Here is a 14,469-nt window from a genome sequence, read left to right as displayed (position 1 = left end):
GGGTCCCGGGGGGGCTCTGCCTCCCCCCCCCGCCCCCCGATGGTTCCGCCCCCATCTCCCATGATGCTCCGCGCCCCGGCCCCGCCCCTTTCCCGCCACGCGGCGCCGCGCGGCCCCGGAAGCAGGTGAGGCGGGGGCGAGGTCGCCATGGCAACGCGGGGACACCCCGAAAGCGTCCCCCCGTGACCCCCCGTGACCCCCCGTGTGCCCCCCAGCCATGGCGGCCCAACCCCCCCCGGAGCAGCCGCTGGAGCCCGCGAGTGACAGCGACCCCTGGTGGGGGCTGGGGGGCAGGTGAGGGCCGGGGGGGGTGTGGGGCACAGGGGGTGTGGGGCGGGGGGGTCACCGTGGGGCGGGGGGGGTGTGGGGCACAGGGGGTGTGGGGCGGGGGGGTCACCGTGGGGCGGGGGGGATGTGGGGCGGGGGGGATGTGTGGGGCACAGGGAGGGCGTGGGGCGGGGGGGATGTGGGGCGGGGGGCATGTGGGGCGGGGGGGATGTGTGGGGCACAGGGAGGGCGTGGGGCGGGGGGGATGTGGGGCGGGGGGCATGTGGGGCGGGGGGGATGTGTGGGGCACAGGGAGGGCGTGGGGCGGGGGATGTGTGGGGCGGGGGGGATGTGGGGCGGGGGGGATGTGGGGTGGGGGATGTGTGGGGCACAGGGGGTCACCGTGGGGCGGGGGGGTCACCGTGGGGCGGGGGGGATGTGGGGCGGGGGGGATGTGGGGCGGGGGGGATGTGTGGGGCACAGGGGGTGTGGGGCGGGGGGGTCACCGTGGGGCGGGGGGGATGTGGGGCACAGGGAGGGCGTGGGGCGGGGGGGATGCTGTGTGTCCCGGGCTATGGGTCCTGTGCTGTGGGTCATATCCCACGCTATGGGTCCCACATTATGGGTCAGATCCTACACTGTGGGTCCTGTGCTGTGGGCCTGCCCCACACTATGGGTCCCTTGCTATGGGTCCTGTGCTGTGGGTCTGGCCCCACGCTGTCGGTCCCATGCTGCGGGTCCTGCGCTCTGGGTCTCTTGCTATGGGTCAGACCCCATGCTATGGGTCCCGTTCTATGGGTCTGCCCCACACCCCACAGGCTCCCGCTGCTGCTGCCCCCCGGGCCGGCCCGGCAGTGGCTGCAGACGCGGCGCTTGGGGGTCCGGCCGTGGGGCTCGTTCCTGGACCCCCAGCGCTTTGGGGCCCCTCGGGGCTTGGCGGACGTGGGGCAGCGGCTGCGGCGCAATGGGGCCCATTTCCAGAGCAACTACCTGTGTGTGGGGCTGGGGATCGGCCTCTACGGGCTGTGAGTGTGGGGTGCTATGGGGCAGGGTGTGGGGCAGGGCAGTGGGGCTGGGGATCAGCCTCTACGGGCTGTGAGTGTGGGGTGCTGAGGCAGGGTGTGGGGCAGGGCTGTGGGGCTGGGGATCAGCCTCTACGGGCTGTGAGTGTGGGGCAGCTATGGGGCAGGGTGTGGGGCAGGGCTGTGGGGCTGGGGATCAGCCTCTACGGGCTGTGAGTGTGGGGTGCTATGGGGCAGGGTGTGGGGCAGGGCTGTGGGGCTGGGGATCAGCCTCTACGGGCTGTGAGTGTGGGGCAGCTATGGGGCAGGGTGTGGGGCAGGGCAGTGGGACTGGGGATCGGCCTCTATGGGCTGTGAGTGGGGCACATATAGGGCAGGGTGTGGGGCAGGAGTGTGGGGGGGAAATGTGGGGCTGCTATGCGGCTGGGGCTTGGCCTCTATGGCCTGTGAGTGTGGGGCAGGAGTGGGGAGTGTGGGGGGTAGCTGTGGGGCTGCTATGGGGCAGGGTTGGGGGTCGGGGTGGGGGCTGCTGTGGAGTTGCTATGGGGAAAGATGGGGGGTGCTGTGGGGCAGGATGGGGGGCAGGGCTGGGGGGTGATGTGGGGCTGGGTTGGGGGGCAGGGCTGGGGTCTATGGGGCAGGGTGTGGGGCTGGCTGCGGGCCCACATCGCGCCCCACAGCCACCCCATGGCTGCCCCACGTCCCCCCCAGCATCTCCTCCCCGGGTCTGGTCGCCGCTCTGGGCGTTTTCCTGGGGGTTTGGTACCGGCTGCGGATGCGCCAGAAGGGGGCGCTGCTGATGGGTGAGCACTGGGGGGACTGGGGGGACTGGGGGAGACTGGGAGGGACTGGGGGATACTGGGGGGACTGGGGGAGACTGGGGGATACTGGAGGGACTGGGAGAAACTGGGAGGGACTGGGAGGGACTGGGGGATACTGGGGGAGACTGGGGGATACTGGGGGAGACTGGGGGATACTGGGAGGGACTGGGAGAAACTGGGAGGGACTGGGGGATACTGGGGGATACTGGGAGGGACTGGGGGATACTGGAGGGACTGGGGGATACTGGAGGGACTGGGGGATACTGGGGGATACTGGAGGGACTGGGAGGGACTGGGGGATACTGGAGGGACTGGGGGATACTGGGGGATACTGGGAGGGACTGGGGCTGGGGGATACTGGGGGATACTGGAGGGACTGGGAGGGACTGGGGGATACTGGGAGGGACTGGGGGATAGTGGGGGATACTGGGAGGGACTGGGGGATACTGGAGGGACTGGGAGGGACTGGGGGATACTGGGAGAAACTGGGAGGGCCTGGGGGAGACTGGGAGAAACTGGGGGATACTGGGAGGGACTGGGGGATACTGGGGGATACTGGGAGGGCCTGGGAGGAACTGGGAAGGACTGGGGGATACTGGGAGGGACTGGGAGGGACTGGGGGATACTGGGATAGACTGGGGTAGACTGGGAGGGACTGGGATAAACTGGGGCAACTGGGATAAACTGAGAGGAACTGAGAGGGAACTGGGGGGAACTGGGAGGGCCTGTGCGAACTGCAGGGTCACTGGGATGCCGTACTGGTCCGTACTGGTCCGTACTGGTCCGTACTGGTCCGTACTGGTCCGTACTGGTCCGTACTGGTCTGTACTGGTCCGTACTGGTCCGTACTGGTCTATACTGGTCCGTACTGGTCTATACTGGTCCGTACTGGTCTGTACTGGTCCGTACTGGTTTTTCTCCCAGGTTACGAGCTGCCCCCCCCTCCGGCCGTCGCCGCCCTCGTCTCTCTCCCCCTTTTCTGGTTCTTCGGCGCCGGAGCCGCTGTTTGCTGGGGGCTGGGTGAGGAAAACACCCCAAAATCCACCAGATTCACCCCAAAAATACAACCCTGAGACCCCCCAAAATAGAAACCCCCCCAAGGCCCTGAGACTCCCCTAAAAACCCCCCAAAAAACCCGGAGAAACCCCCAAGTACCCACACGACCCCCTGAAAAATAACACCCCCAAAAACCCTGAGACCCCCCAAAAATACCCCCCAAAACCCCCAAATCTCCCTAAACCTCCCCTGCAAAAAAGCCTCCAAAAATTCCTGAGACCCCCCAAAAAACACCCCCAAAAAACCCCAAATTCCCCCGCAAACCCCTGAGAAACCCCCAAATCCAGCCCTCGAACCTGAGACCCCCGACCCCCCAAAGAAAACCCTCAGACCCCCCAAAATACCCCCGACCCCCCCAAAACTCCACGACCCCCAAAAAAACCCAAATCCCCCAAGAAGCCCCTGAAACCCCCCCAAAACAACCCCCCACCTCCCAAACCCCCCCCCCAGCCCCCCGTTTTGGGCTGGTTTGGGGTTTTTTCGGGACCCCCGTTTCCGCCCAGGGGCCTCCCTGCTGCTGATCGGGGCCCACGCGGCGCTGCGGCTGCCGGAGCCGCCCCCGGAGGGGCCCCCGCTGCAAATGGAGCCCGTGTGATTTCCTGACCCCCTCCCCGGGACAAAATCGCACCCGCCGAATGGGACAAACAGAGAAGAATTGACCCAAAACATCCAGATTTGGGGCTTCGGGGCCCGTTAGGCCTCGGGGCGCTACTAGGCCTCGCCGCCACTTCCGAGTTCCGTGCGGCCGTTGCCTGGCAACAGCCAATCAGAAGCTGCCTCCTTGGCGCGCGGGTTGCCAGGTAACGGCCCCCAGGGACGGGCGGGGGGGCTCGGGGGCTCCCTGAACCGCGACCCCCCAATAAACGATTGGTGCGGATCCGGGGAGCGGCCGGGCTGTGTCTGGGGAACAGCCCGGCTGTGTGTGTGTCTGGGGAACGGCCCGGCTGTGTGTGTGTCTGGGGAACGGCCCGGCTGTGTGTGTGTCTGGGGAACGGCCCGGCTGTGTGTGTGTCTGGGGAACGGCCCGGCTGTGTGTGTGTCTGGGGTGCAGCCCGGCTGTGTGTGTGTCTGGGGAACGGCCCGGCTGTGTGTGTGTCTGGGGAACGGCCCGGCTGTGTGTGTGTCTGGGGAACGGCCCGGCTGTGTGTGTGTCTGGGGAACGGCCGGGCTGTGTGTGTGTCTGGGGAACGGCCCGGCTGTGTGTGTGTCTGGGGTGCAGCCCGGCTGTGTGTGTGTCTGGGGTGCAGCCGGGCTGTGTGTGTGTCTGGGGTGCAGCCCGGCTGTGTGTGTGTCTGGGGTGCAGCCCGGCTGTGTGTGTGTCTGGGGAACGGCCCGGCTGTGTGTGTGTCTGGGGAACGGCCCGGCTGTGTGTGTGTCTGGGGAACGGCCCGGCTGTGTGTGTGTCTGGGGAACGGCCCGGCTGTGTGTGTGTCTGGGGTGCAGCCCGGCTGTGTGTGTGTCTGGGGAACGGCCCGGCTGTGTGTGTGTCTGGGGAACGGCCCGGCTGTGTGTGTGTCTGGGGTACGGCCCGGCTGTGTGTGTGTCTGGGGAACAGCCCGGCTGTGTGTGTGTCTGGGGAACAGCCCGGCTGTGTGTGTGTCTGGGGAACAGCCCGGCTGTGTGTGTGTCTGGGTGCAGCCCGGCTGTGTGTGTGTCTGGGGTGCAGCCCGGCTGTGTGTGTGTCTGGGGTACGGCCCGGCTGTGTGTGTGTCTGGGGAACAGCCCGGCTGTGTGTGTGTCTGGGGTGCAGCCCGGCTGTGTGTGTGTCTGGGGAACGGCCCGGCTGTGTGTGTGTCTGGGGAACGGCCCGGCTGTGTGTGTGTCTGGGGAACGGCCCGGCTGTGTGTGTGTCTGGGGTGCAGCCCGGCTGTGTGTGTGTCTGGGGAACGGCCCGGCTGTGTGTGTGTCTGGGGTGCAGCCCGGCTGTGTGTGTGTCTGGGGTACGGCCCGGCTGTGTGTGTGTCTGGGGAACGGCCCGGCTGTGTGTGTGTCTGGGGAACGGCCCGGCTGTGTGTGTGTCTGGGGAACGGCCCGGCTGTGTGTGTGTCTGGGGAACGGCCCGGCTGTGTGTGTGTCTGGGGTGCAGCCCGGCTGTGTGTGTGTCTGGGGAACGGCCCGGCTGTGTGTGTGTCTGGGGAACAGCCCGGCTGTGTGTGTGTCTGGGGAACAGCCCGGCTGTGTGTGTGTCTGGGGTGCAGCCCGGCTGTGTGTGTGTCTGGGGAACAGCCCGGCTGTGTGTGTGTCTGGGGAACAGCCCGGCTGTGTGTGTGTCTGGGGAACGGCCCGGCTGTGTGTGTGTCTGGGGTGCAGCCCGGCTGTGTGTGTGTCTGGGTGCAGCCCGGCTGTGTGTGTGTCTGGGGAACGGCCCGGCTGTGTGTGTGTCTGGGGTGCAGCCCGGCTGTGTGTGTGTCTGGGGAACGGCCCAGCTGTGTGTGTGTCTGGGGTGCAGCCCGGCTGTGTGTGTGTCTGGGGAACGGCCCAGCTGTGTGTGTGTCTGGGGAACAGCCCGGCTGTGTGTGTGTCTGGGGAACGGCCCGGCTGTGTGTGTGTCTGGGGAACAGCCCGGCTGTGTGTGTGTCTGGGGAACAGCCCGGCTGTGTGTGTGTCTGGGGAACGGCCCGGCTGTGTGTGTGTCTGGGGTGCAGCCCGGCTGTGTGTGTGTCTGGGGTGCAGCCCGGCTGTGTGTGTGTCTGGGGAACAGCCCGGCTGTGTGTGTGTCTGGGGAACGGCCCGGCTGTGTGTGTGTCTGGGGTGCAGCCCGGCTGTGTGTGTGTCTGGGGAACGGCCCGGCTGTGTGTGTGTCTGGGGAACGGCCCGGCTGTGTGTGTGTCTGGGGTGCGGCCCGGCTGTGTGTGTGTCTGGGGAACGGCCCGGCTGTGTGTGTGTCTGGGGTGCAGCCCGGCTGTGTGTGTGTCTGGGGAACGGCCCGGCTGTGTGTGTGTCTGGGGAACGGCCCGGCTGTGTGTGTGTCTGGGGAACGGCCCGGCTGTGTGTGTGTCTGGGGTGCAGCCCGGCTGTGTGTGTGTCTGGGGTGCAGCCCGGCTGTGTGTGTGTCTGGGGTACGGCCCGGCTGTGTGTGTGTCTGGGGAACGGCCCGGCTGTGTGTGTGTCTGGGGAACGGCCCGGCTGTGTGTGTGTCTGGGGAACGGCCCGGCTGTGTGTGTGTCTGGGGAACAGCCCGGCTGTGTGTGTGTCTGGGGAACGGCCCGGCTGTGTGTGTGTCTGGGGTGCGGCCCGGCTGTGTGTGTGTCTGGGGAACAGCCCGGCTGTGTGTGTGTCTGGGGTGCAGCCCGGCTGTGTGTGTGTCTGGGGAACGGCCCGGCTGTGTGTGTGTCTGGGGTGCAGCCCGGCTGTGTGTGTGTCTGGGTGCAGCCCGGCTGTGTGTGTGTCTGGGGTGCAGCCCGGCTGTGTGTGTGTCTGGGGTGCAGCCCGGCTGTGTGTGTGTCTGGGGTGCAGCCCGGCTGTGTGTGTGTCTGGGGAACGGCCCGGCTGTGTGTGTGTCTGGGGAACGGCCCGGCTGTGTGTGTGTCTGGGGAACGGCCCGGCTGTGTGTGTGTCTGGGGAACAGCCCGGCTGTGTGTGTGTCTGGGGAACGGCCCGGCTGTGTGTGTGTCTGGGGTGCGGCCCGGCTGTGTGTGTGTCTGGGGTGCAGCCCGGCTGTGTGTGTGTCTGGGGAACGGCCCGGCTGTGTGTGTGTCTGGGTGCAGCCCGGCTGTGTGTGTGTCTGGGTGCAGCCCGGCTGTGTGTGTGTCTGGGGTGCAGCCCGGCTGTGTGTGTGTCTGGGGTGCAGCCCGGCTGTGTGTGTGTCTGGGGAACGGCCCGGCTGTGTGTGTGTCTGGGGAACGGCCCGGCTGTGTGTGTGTCTGGGGAACGGCCCGGCTGTGTGTGTGTCTGGGGTGCAGCCCGGCTGTGTGTGTGTCTGGGGTGCAGCCCGGCTGTGTGTGTGTCTGGGGTGCAGCCCGGCTGTGTGTGTGTCTGGGGAACGGCCCGGCTGTGTGTGTGTCTGGGGAACGGCCCGGCTGTGTGTGTGTCTGGGGTGCAGCCCGGCTGTGTGTGTGTCTGGGGTGCGGCCCGGCTGTGTGTGTGTCTGGGGAACAGCCCGGCTGTGTGTGTGTCTGGGTGCAGCCCGGCTGTGTGTGTGTCTGGGGTGCAGCCCGGCTGTGTGTGTGTCTGGGGTGCGGCCCGGCTGTGTGTGTGTCTGGGGAACGGCCCGGCTGTGTGTGTGTCTGGGGAACGGCCGGGCTGTGTGTGTGTCTGGGGTGCAGCCCGGCTGTGTGTGTGTCTGGGGAACGGCCCGGCTGTGTGTGTGTCTGGGGAACGGCCCGGCTGTGTGTGTGTCTGGGGTGCAGCCCGGCTGTGTGTGTGTCTGGGGTGCAGCCCGGCTGTGTGTGTGTCTGGGGAACAGCCCGGCTGTGTGTGTGTCTGGGGAACAGCCCGGCTGTGTGTGTGTCTGGGGTGCGGCCCGGCTGTGTGTGTGTCTGGGGAACGGCCCGGCTGTGTGTGTGTCTGGGGAACGGCCCGGCTGTGTGTGTGTCTGGGTGCAGCCCGGCTGTGTGTGTGTCTGGGGAACGGCCGGGCTGTGTGTGTGTCTGGGGAACGGCCCGGCTGTGTGTGTGTCTGGGGTGCAGCCCGGCTGTGTGTGTGTCTGGGGAACGGCCCGGCTGTGTGTGTGTCTGGGGAACGGCCCGGCTGTGTGTGTGTCTGGGGAACAGCCCGGCTGTGTGTGTGTCTGGGGAACGGCCCGGCTGTGTGTGTGTCTGGGGAACGGCCCGGCTGTGTGTGTGTCTGGGGAACGGCCCGGCTGTGTGTGTGTCTGGGGAACGGCCCGGCTGTGTGTGTGTCTGGGGAACGGCCGGGCTGTGTGTGTGTCTGGGGAACGGCCCGGCTGTGTGTGTGTCTGGGGAACGGCCCGGCTGTGTGTGTGTCTGGGGAACAGCCCGGCTGTGTGTGTGTCTGGGGTGCAGCCCGGCTGTGTGTGTGTCTGGGGAACAGCCCGGCTGTGTGTGTGTCTGGGGTGCAGCCCGGCTGTGTGTGTGTCTGGGGAACGGCCCGGCTGTGTGTGTGTCTGGGGAACGGCCCGGCTGTGTGTGTGTCTGGGGAACAGCCCGGCTGTGTGTGTGTCTGGGGTGCAGCCCGGCTGTGTGTGTGTCTGGGTGCAGCCCGGCTGTGTGTGTGTCTGGGGTGCAGCCCGGCTGTGTGTGTGTCTGGGGAACGGCCCGGCTGTGTGTGTGTCTGGGGAACGGCCCGGCTGTGTGTGTGTCTGGGGTGCAGCCCGGCTGTGTGTGTGTCTGGGGTGCAGCCCGGCTGTGTGTGTGTCTGGGGAACGGCCCGGCTGTGTGTGTGTCTGGGGAACGGCCCGGCTGTGTGTGTGTCTGGGGTGCAGCCCGGCTGTGTGTGTGTCTGGGGTGCAGCCCGGCTGTGTGTGTGTCTGGGGAACGGCCCGGCTGTGTGTGTGTCTGGGGAACGGCCCGGCTGTGTGTGTGTCTGGGGAACGGCCCGGCTGTGTGTGTGTCTGGGGAACGGCCCGGCTGTGTGTGTGTCTGGGGTGCAGCCCGGCTGTGTGTGTGTCTGGGGAACAGCCCGGCTGTGTGTGTGTCTGGGGAACAGCCCGGCTGTGTGTGTGTCTGGGGAACGGCCCGGCTGTGTGTGTGTCTGGGGTGCAGCCCGGCTGTGTGTGTGTCTGGGGAACGGCCCGGCTGTGTGTGTGTCTGGGGTGCGGCCCGGCTGTGTGTGTGTCTGGGGAACGGCCCGGCTGTGTGTGTGTCTGGGTGCAGCCCGGCTGTGTGTGTGTCTGGGGAACGGCCCGGCTGTGTGTGTGTCTGGGGAACGGCCCGGCTGTGTGTGTGTCTGGGGTGCAGCCCGGCTGTGTGTGTGTCTGGGGAACGGCCCGGCTGTGTGTGTGTCTGGGGAACGGCCCGGCTGTGTGTGTGTCTGGGGTGCAGCCCGGCTGTGTGTGTGTCTGGGGTGCAGCCCGGCTGTGTGTGTGTCTGGGGAACGGCCCGGCTGTGTGTGTGTCTGGGGAACGGCCCGGCTGTGTGTGTGTCTGGGGTGCAGCCCGGCTGTGTGTGTGTCTGGGGAACGGCCCGGCTGTGTGTGTGTCTGGGGTGCAGCCCGGCTGTGTGTGTGTCTGGGGAACGGCCCGGCTGTGTGTGTGTCTGGGGAACAGCCCGGCTGTGTGTGTGTCTGGGTGCAGCCCGGCTGTGTGTGTGTCTGGGGTGCGGCCCGGCTGTGTGTGTGTCTGGGGTGCAGCCCGGCTGTGTGTGTGTCTGGGGAACGGCCCGGCTGTGTGTGTGTCTGGGGTGCGGCCCGGCTGTGTGTGTGTCTGGGGAACAGCCCGGCTGTGTGTGTGTCTGGGGAACGGCCCGGCTGTGTGTGTGTCTGGGGAACGGCCCGGCTGTGTGTGTGTCTGGGGTGCAGCCCGGCTGTGTGTGTGTCTGGGGAACAGCCCGGCTGTGTGTGTGTCTGGGGTGCAGCCCGGCTGTGTGTGTGTCTGGGGAACGGCCCGGCTGTGTGTGTGTCTGGGGAACGGCCCGGCTGTGTGTGTGTCTGGGGAACGGCCCGGCTGTGTGTGTGTCTGGGGAACGGCCCGGCTGTGTGTGTGTCTGGGGAACGGCCCGGCTGTGTGTGTGTCTGGGGTGCAGCCCGGCTGTGTGTGTGTCTGGGGTGCAGCCCGGCTGTGTGTGTGTCTGGGGAACGGCCCGGCTGTGTGTGTGTCTGGGGAACGGCCCGGCTGTGTGTGTGTCTGGGGTGCGGCCCGGCTGTGTGTGTGTCTGGGGAACGGCCCGGCTGTGTGTGTGTCTGGGGTGCAGCCCGGCTGTGTGTGTGTCTGGGGTGCAGCCCGGCTGTGTGTGTGTCTGGGGAACAGCCCGGCTGTGTGTGTGTCTGGGGTGCAGCCCGGCTGTGTGTGTGTCTGGGGAACGGCCCGGCTGTGTGTGTGTCTGGGGTGCAGCCCGGCTGTGTGTGTGTCTGGGGAACGGCCCGGCTGTGTGTGTGTCTGGGGTGCAGCCCGGCTGTGTGTGTGTCTGGGGAACGGCCCGGCTGTGTGTGTGTCTGGGGAACAGCCCGGCTGTGTGTGTGTCTGGGGTGCGGCCCGGCTGTGTGTGTGTCTGGGGAACGGCCCGGCTGTGTGTGTGTCTGGGGAACGGCCCGGCTGTGTGTGTGTCTGGGGAACAGCCCGGCTGTGTGTGTGTCTGGGGAACGGCCCGGCTGTGTGTGTGTCTGGGGAACGGCCCGGCTGTGTGTGTGTCTGGGGAACGGCCCGGCTGTGTGTGTGTCTGGGGTGCAGCCCGGCTGTGTGTGTGTCTGGGGTGCAGCCCGGCTGTGTGTGTGTCTGGGGTGCAGCCCGGCTGTGTGTGTGTCTGGGGTGCAGCCCGGCTGTGTGTGTGTCTGGGGTGCAGCCCGGCTGTGTGTGTGTCTGGGGAACGGCCCGGCTGTGTGTGTGTCTGGGGAACGGCCCGGCTGTGTGTGTGTCTGGGGTGCAGCCCGGCTGTGTGTGTGTCTGGGGTGCAGCCCGGCTGTGTGTGTGTCTGGGGAACGGCCCGGCTGTGTGTGTGTCTGGGTGCAGCCCGGCTGTGTGTGTGTCTGGGTGCAGCCCGGCTGTGTGTGTGTCTGGGGTGCAGCCCGGCTGTGTGTGTGTCTGGGGTGCAGCCCGGCTGTGTGTGTGTCTGGGGAACGGCCCGGCTGTGTGTGTGTCTGGGGAACGGCCCGGCTGTGTGTGTGTCTGGGGAACGGCCCGGCTGTGTGTGTGTCTGGGGTGCAGCCCGGCTGTGTGTGTGTCTGGGGTGCAGCCCGGCTGTGTGTGTGTCTGGGGAACAGCCCGGCTGTGTGTGTGTCTGGGGAACGGCCCGGCTGTGTGTGTGTCTGGGGAGCAGCCCGGCTGTGTGTGTGTCTGGGGAACGGCCCGGCTGTGTGTGTGTCTGGGGTGCAGCCCGGCTGTGTGTGTGTCTGGGGAACGGCCCGGCTGTGTGTGTGTCTGGGGAACGGCCCGGCTGTGTGTGTGTCTGGGGAACAGCCCGGCTGTGTGTGTGTCTGGGGAACGGCCCGGCTGTGTGTGTGTCTGGGGAACGGCCCGGCTGTGTGTGTGTCTGGGGTGCAGCCCGGCTGTGTGTGTGTCTGGGGAACAGCCCGGCTGTGTGTGTGTCTGGGGAACGGCCCGGCTGTGTGTGTGTCTGGGGAGCAGCCCGGCTGTGTGTGTGTCTGGGGAACGGCCCGGCTGTGTGTGTGTCTGGGGTGCAGCCCGGCTGTGTGTGTGTCTGGGGAACGGCCCGGCTGTGTGTGTGTCTGGGGAACGGCCCGGCTGTGTGTGTGTCTGGGGTGCAGCCCGGCTGTGTGTGTGTCTGGGTGCAGCCCGGCTGTGTGTGTGTCTGGGGAACGGCCCGGCTGTGTGTGTGTCTGGGGTGCAGCCCGGCTGTGTGTGTGTCTGGGGAACAGCCCGGCTGTGTGTGTGTCTGGGGTGCAGCCCGGCTGTGTGTGTGTCTGGGGAACGGCCCGGCTGTGTGTGTGTCTGGGGAACAGCCCGGCTGTGTGTGTGTCTGGGGAACGGCCCGGCTGTGTGTGTGTCTGGGGTGCAGCCCGGCTGTGTGTGTGTCTGGGTGCAGCCCGGCTGTGTGTGTGTCTGGGGTGCAGCCCGGCTGTGTGTGTGTCTGGGGTGCAGCCCGGCTGTGTGTGTGTCTGGGGAACGGCCCGGCTGTGTGTGTGTCTGGGGAACGGCCCGGCTGTGTGTGTGTCTGGGGAACAGCCCGGCTGTGTGTGTGTCTGGGGAACGGCCCGGCTGTGTGTGTGTCTGGGGTGCAGCCCGGCTGTGTGTGTGTCTGGGGTGCAGCCCGGCTGTGTGTGTGTCTGGGGAACGGCCCGGCTGTGTGTGTGTCTGGGGAACGGCCCGGCTGTGTGTGTGTCTGGGGAACGGCCCGGCTGTGTGTGTGTCTGGGGTGCAGCCCGGCTGTGTGTGTGTCTGGGGAACAGCCCGGCTGTGTGTGTGTCTGGGGAACAGCCCGGCTGTGTGTGTGTCTGGGGTGCGGCCCGGCTGTGTGTGTGTCTGGGGTGCAGCCCGGCTGTGTGTGTGTCTGGGGAACGGCCGGGCTGTGTGTGTGTCTGGGGAACGGCCGGGCTGTGTGTGTGTCTGGGGAACGGCCCGGCTGTGTGTGTGTCTGGGGAACGGCCCGGCTGTGTGTGTGTCTGGGGAACGGCCCGGCTGTGTGTGTGTCTGGGGTGCAGCCCGGCTGTGTGTGTGTCTGGGGTGCAGCCCGGCTGTGTGTGTGTCTGGGGTGCAGCCCGGCTGTGTGTGTGTCTGGGGTGCAGCCCGGCTGTGTGTGTGTCTGGGGAACAGCCCGGCTGTGTGTGTGTCTGGGGAACGGCCCGGCTGTGTGTGTGTCTGGGGAACGGCCCGGCTGTGTGTGTGTCTGGGGTGCAGCCCGGCTGTGTGTGTGTCTGGGGTGCAGCCCGGCTGTGTGTGTGTCTGGGGTGCAGCCCGGCTGTGTGTGTGTCTGGGGAACGGCCCGGCTGTGTCCGTGTCCGGGGGTGCACCCCGGCTGTGTCCGTGTCCGGGGGTGCGGACCGTCTGCGGGGCACAAGGACCCAGGTGCTCCCGCCGGTCTCACCGCCCTCTTCTCCCGGCGCCCTCATTGGCTCGCGGCCCCCCAATCAGCGGCCGCGGCGCTTTGCAGGCGGGCCACGCCCACAAGTGGGTGGTGACAACGGCGGGGCCGCGTCCCCGCCCCCTTCCCCGGCCGCGCATGCGCGGTGAGGGATTGGGCGCTGGGCGTGGGCGGGGTCACGTGTGTTTACACGCGGCTGCGCACGTGCGCGGGCACGCGGGGGGCGGGGCCGCGATTCGCACGTGGCGGGGCGCGTGCGAGCCGGAGGAGGGCGGGGGGGAAGGGAGCGGCCGCTACGTCATTTGCGCGGAGCCGGCGGCCTGCCCTGCGCTCCTCGCGCGGCCCCGCAGCCGGCTGGCGTCTCCCGGCCCGCTGCTCCAGTTGTGCGGCCCCTCCCGCAGCCCCGCAGCCCTGCAGCCCGCTCCTGTCTCCCGGCCCGCTGCTCCAGTTGTGCGGCCCCTCCCGCAGCCCCGCAGCCCTGCAGCCCGCTCCTGTCTCCCGGCCCGCTGCTCCAGTTGTGCGGCCCCTCCCGCAGCCCCGCAGCCCGCTGCTGTCTCCCGCCCCGCTGCTCACTCCCGCAGCCCCGCAGCCCGCTCCTGTCTCCCGCCCCGCTGCTCACTCCCGCAGCCCCGCAGCCCGCCCCTGCCTCCCGCCCCGCTGCTCACTCCCGCAGCCCCGCAGCCCGCTCCTGCCTCCCGCCCCGCCGCTCGCTCACTCCCGCAGCCCCCCGGCCCTGCGCTGTTTCCGTCCCCCCCCCCCCGCGCCACCAGCGCAGCTCCCGCGCGTGCGCACGGCCGGTGGGCGGGGCGGGGGGGCGCGGCGCGCGGGTCGGCCCCGCCCACGCACGTGGGTCACGCGGCCGGGGGCCGGCGCCGCCGCGTGCGGTGGGCGGGGAGGGGGCGTGGTCTGGGCGGGGAGGGGGCGTGGTCTGGCGCAGATGGGCGTGCGTCCGGCGTCGCGCACGCGCAGAGCGATCGAAGGTGCCAGAAGGGTCCGGGCGCGGCGGGCGCGGGCCTGAGGTAAAAGTTTCGCGGGGGGGGCGGTGGAGACATGCCGGGGGGGTCGGGGCGTTGGGGGGCCCTGCGGGGGGTTTTGCGAGAGTCCGGGTGTGTTAAAGGGACTCCGAGAAGGTTTCAAGTGGTTTTGGGGGCGGGGTTGTTGTTTTGGGGTGTTCTTTGGGCTTTTTGGGGGGGCTTATGGGTGGGTTTCGTTTTTTGGGGGGACTTCTTGTTCGGGGAACTTTCGGTGGGTTTGGGGTTTTTGAGGTTTTTTTTGTGGGGGTTTTGGGTGTGTTTTAGGGAGTTTTGGGTTGGATTTGGGGAGATAATGAGGGTTTTGGGGGGGTTGGTGGTTTTTGGGACTTTTTGGTGTTTTCTGGGGTGAGTTTGGGGGGATATGGGTGTTATTTGGGTGCTTTTTGGGGCCTTTTTGGTGTTTTTGTGGGGGTTTTGGGGTGAGATTGGGGGTTTCCTGTTATTTTTGGGGGGGTTTTGCTGTGTTTTCCCTGGGGACTTTTTTGGATTTCATGGTGGCTTTGGGGGCTTTTTGGTGGTTTTTTAGAGAGGGGGATTTTTAGTGATTTTGGGGTGGTTTTCTTTGGGTGTTTTTCGGGCGTCTGAACCCCCGGTTTGGGGTGTTGGCTCGGGGCCCTTTTCTCATCTCCCTGTTGCTTATTTGCAGGTTAATTACTGTTAATTAGTGACTGGCTTC

At 67.7% G+C, this 14,469-nt stretch overlaps 1 protein-coding gene across 1 annotated transcript; it reads left to right on the top strand.

Annotated features, from left to right (window-relative positions):
• Positions 1-4,041, top strand: LOC136002732 (prenylated Rab acceptor protein 1-like). Its single transcript, XM_065657995.1, has 6 exons — positions 1-125; positions 216-294; positions 1,086-1,292; positions 2,001-2,092; positions 3,035-3,130; positions 3,670-4,041. The coding sequence occupies exons 2-6, from the start codon at positions 218-220 to the stop codon at positions 3,759-3,761; spliced, it is 564 nt and encodes a 187-aa protein (XP_065514067.1). The 5' UTR covers positions 1-125; positions 216-217; the 3' UTR covers positions 3,762-4,041.
• The last annotated feature ends 10,428 nt before the right edge of the window (positions 4,042-14,469 follow it).

Source organism: Caloenas nicobarica, unplaced genomic scaffold, assembly GCF_036013445.1.
Source record: "Caloenas nicobarica isolate bCalNic1 unplaced genomic scaffold, bCalNic1.hap1 Scaffold_231, whole genome shotgun sequence".
NCBI classification, from domain to species: domain Eukaryota; kingdom Metazoa; phylum Chordata; class Aves; order Columbiformes; family Columbidae; genus Caloenas; species Caloenas nicobarica.
The sequence above is the reverse complement of the archived record's forward strand: the minus strand, read 5'-3'. Positions and strand labels throughout refer to the sequence as shown.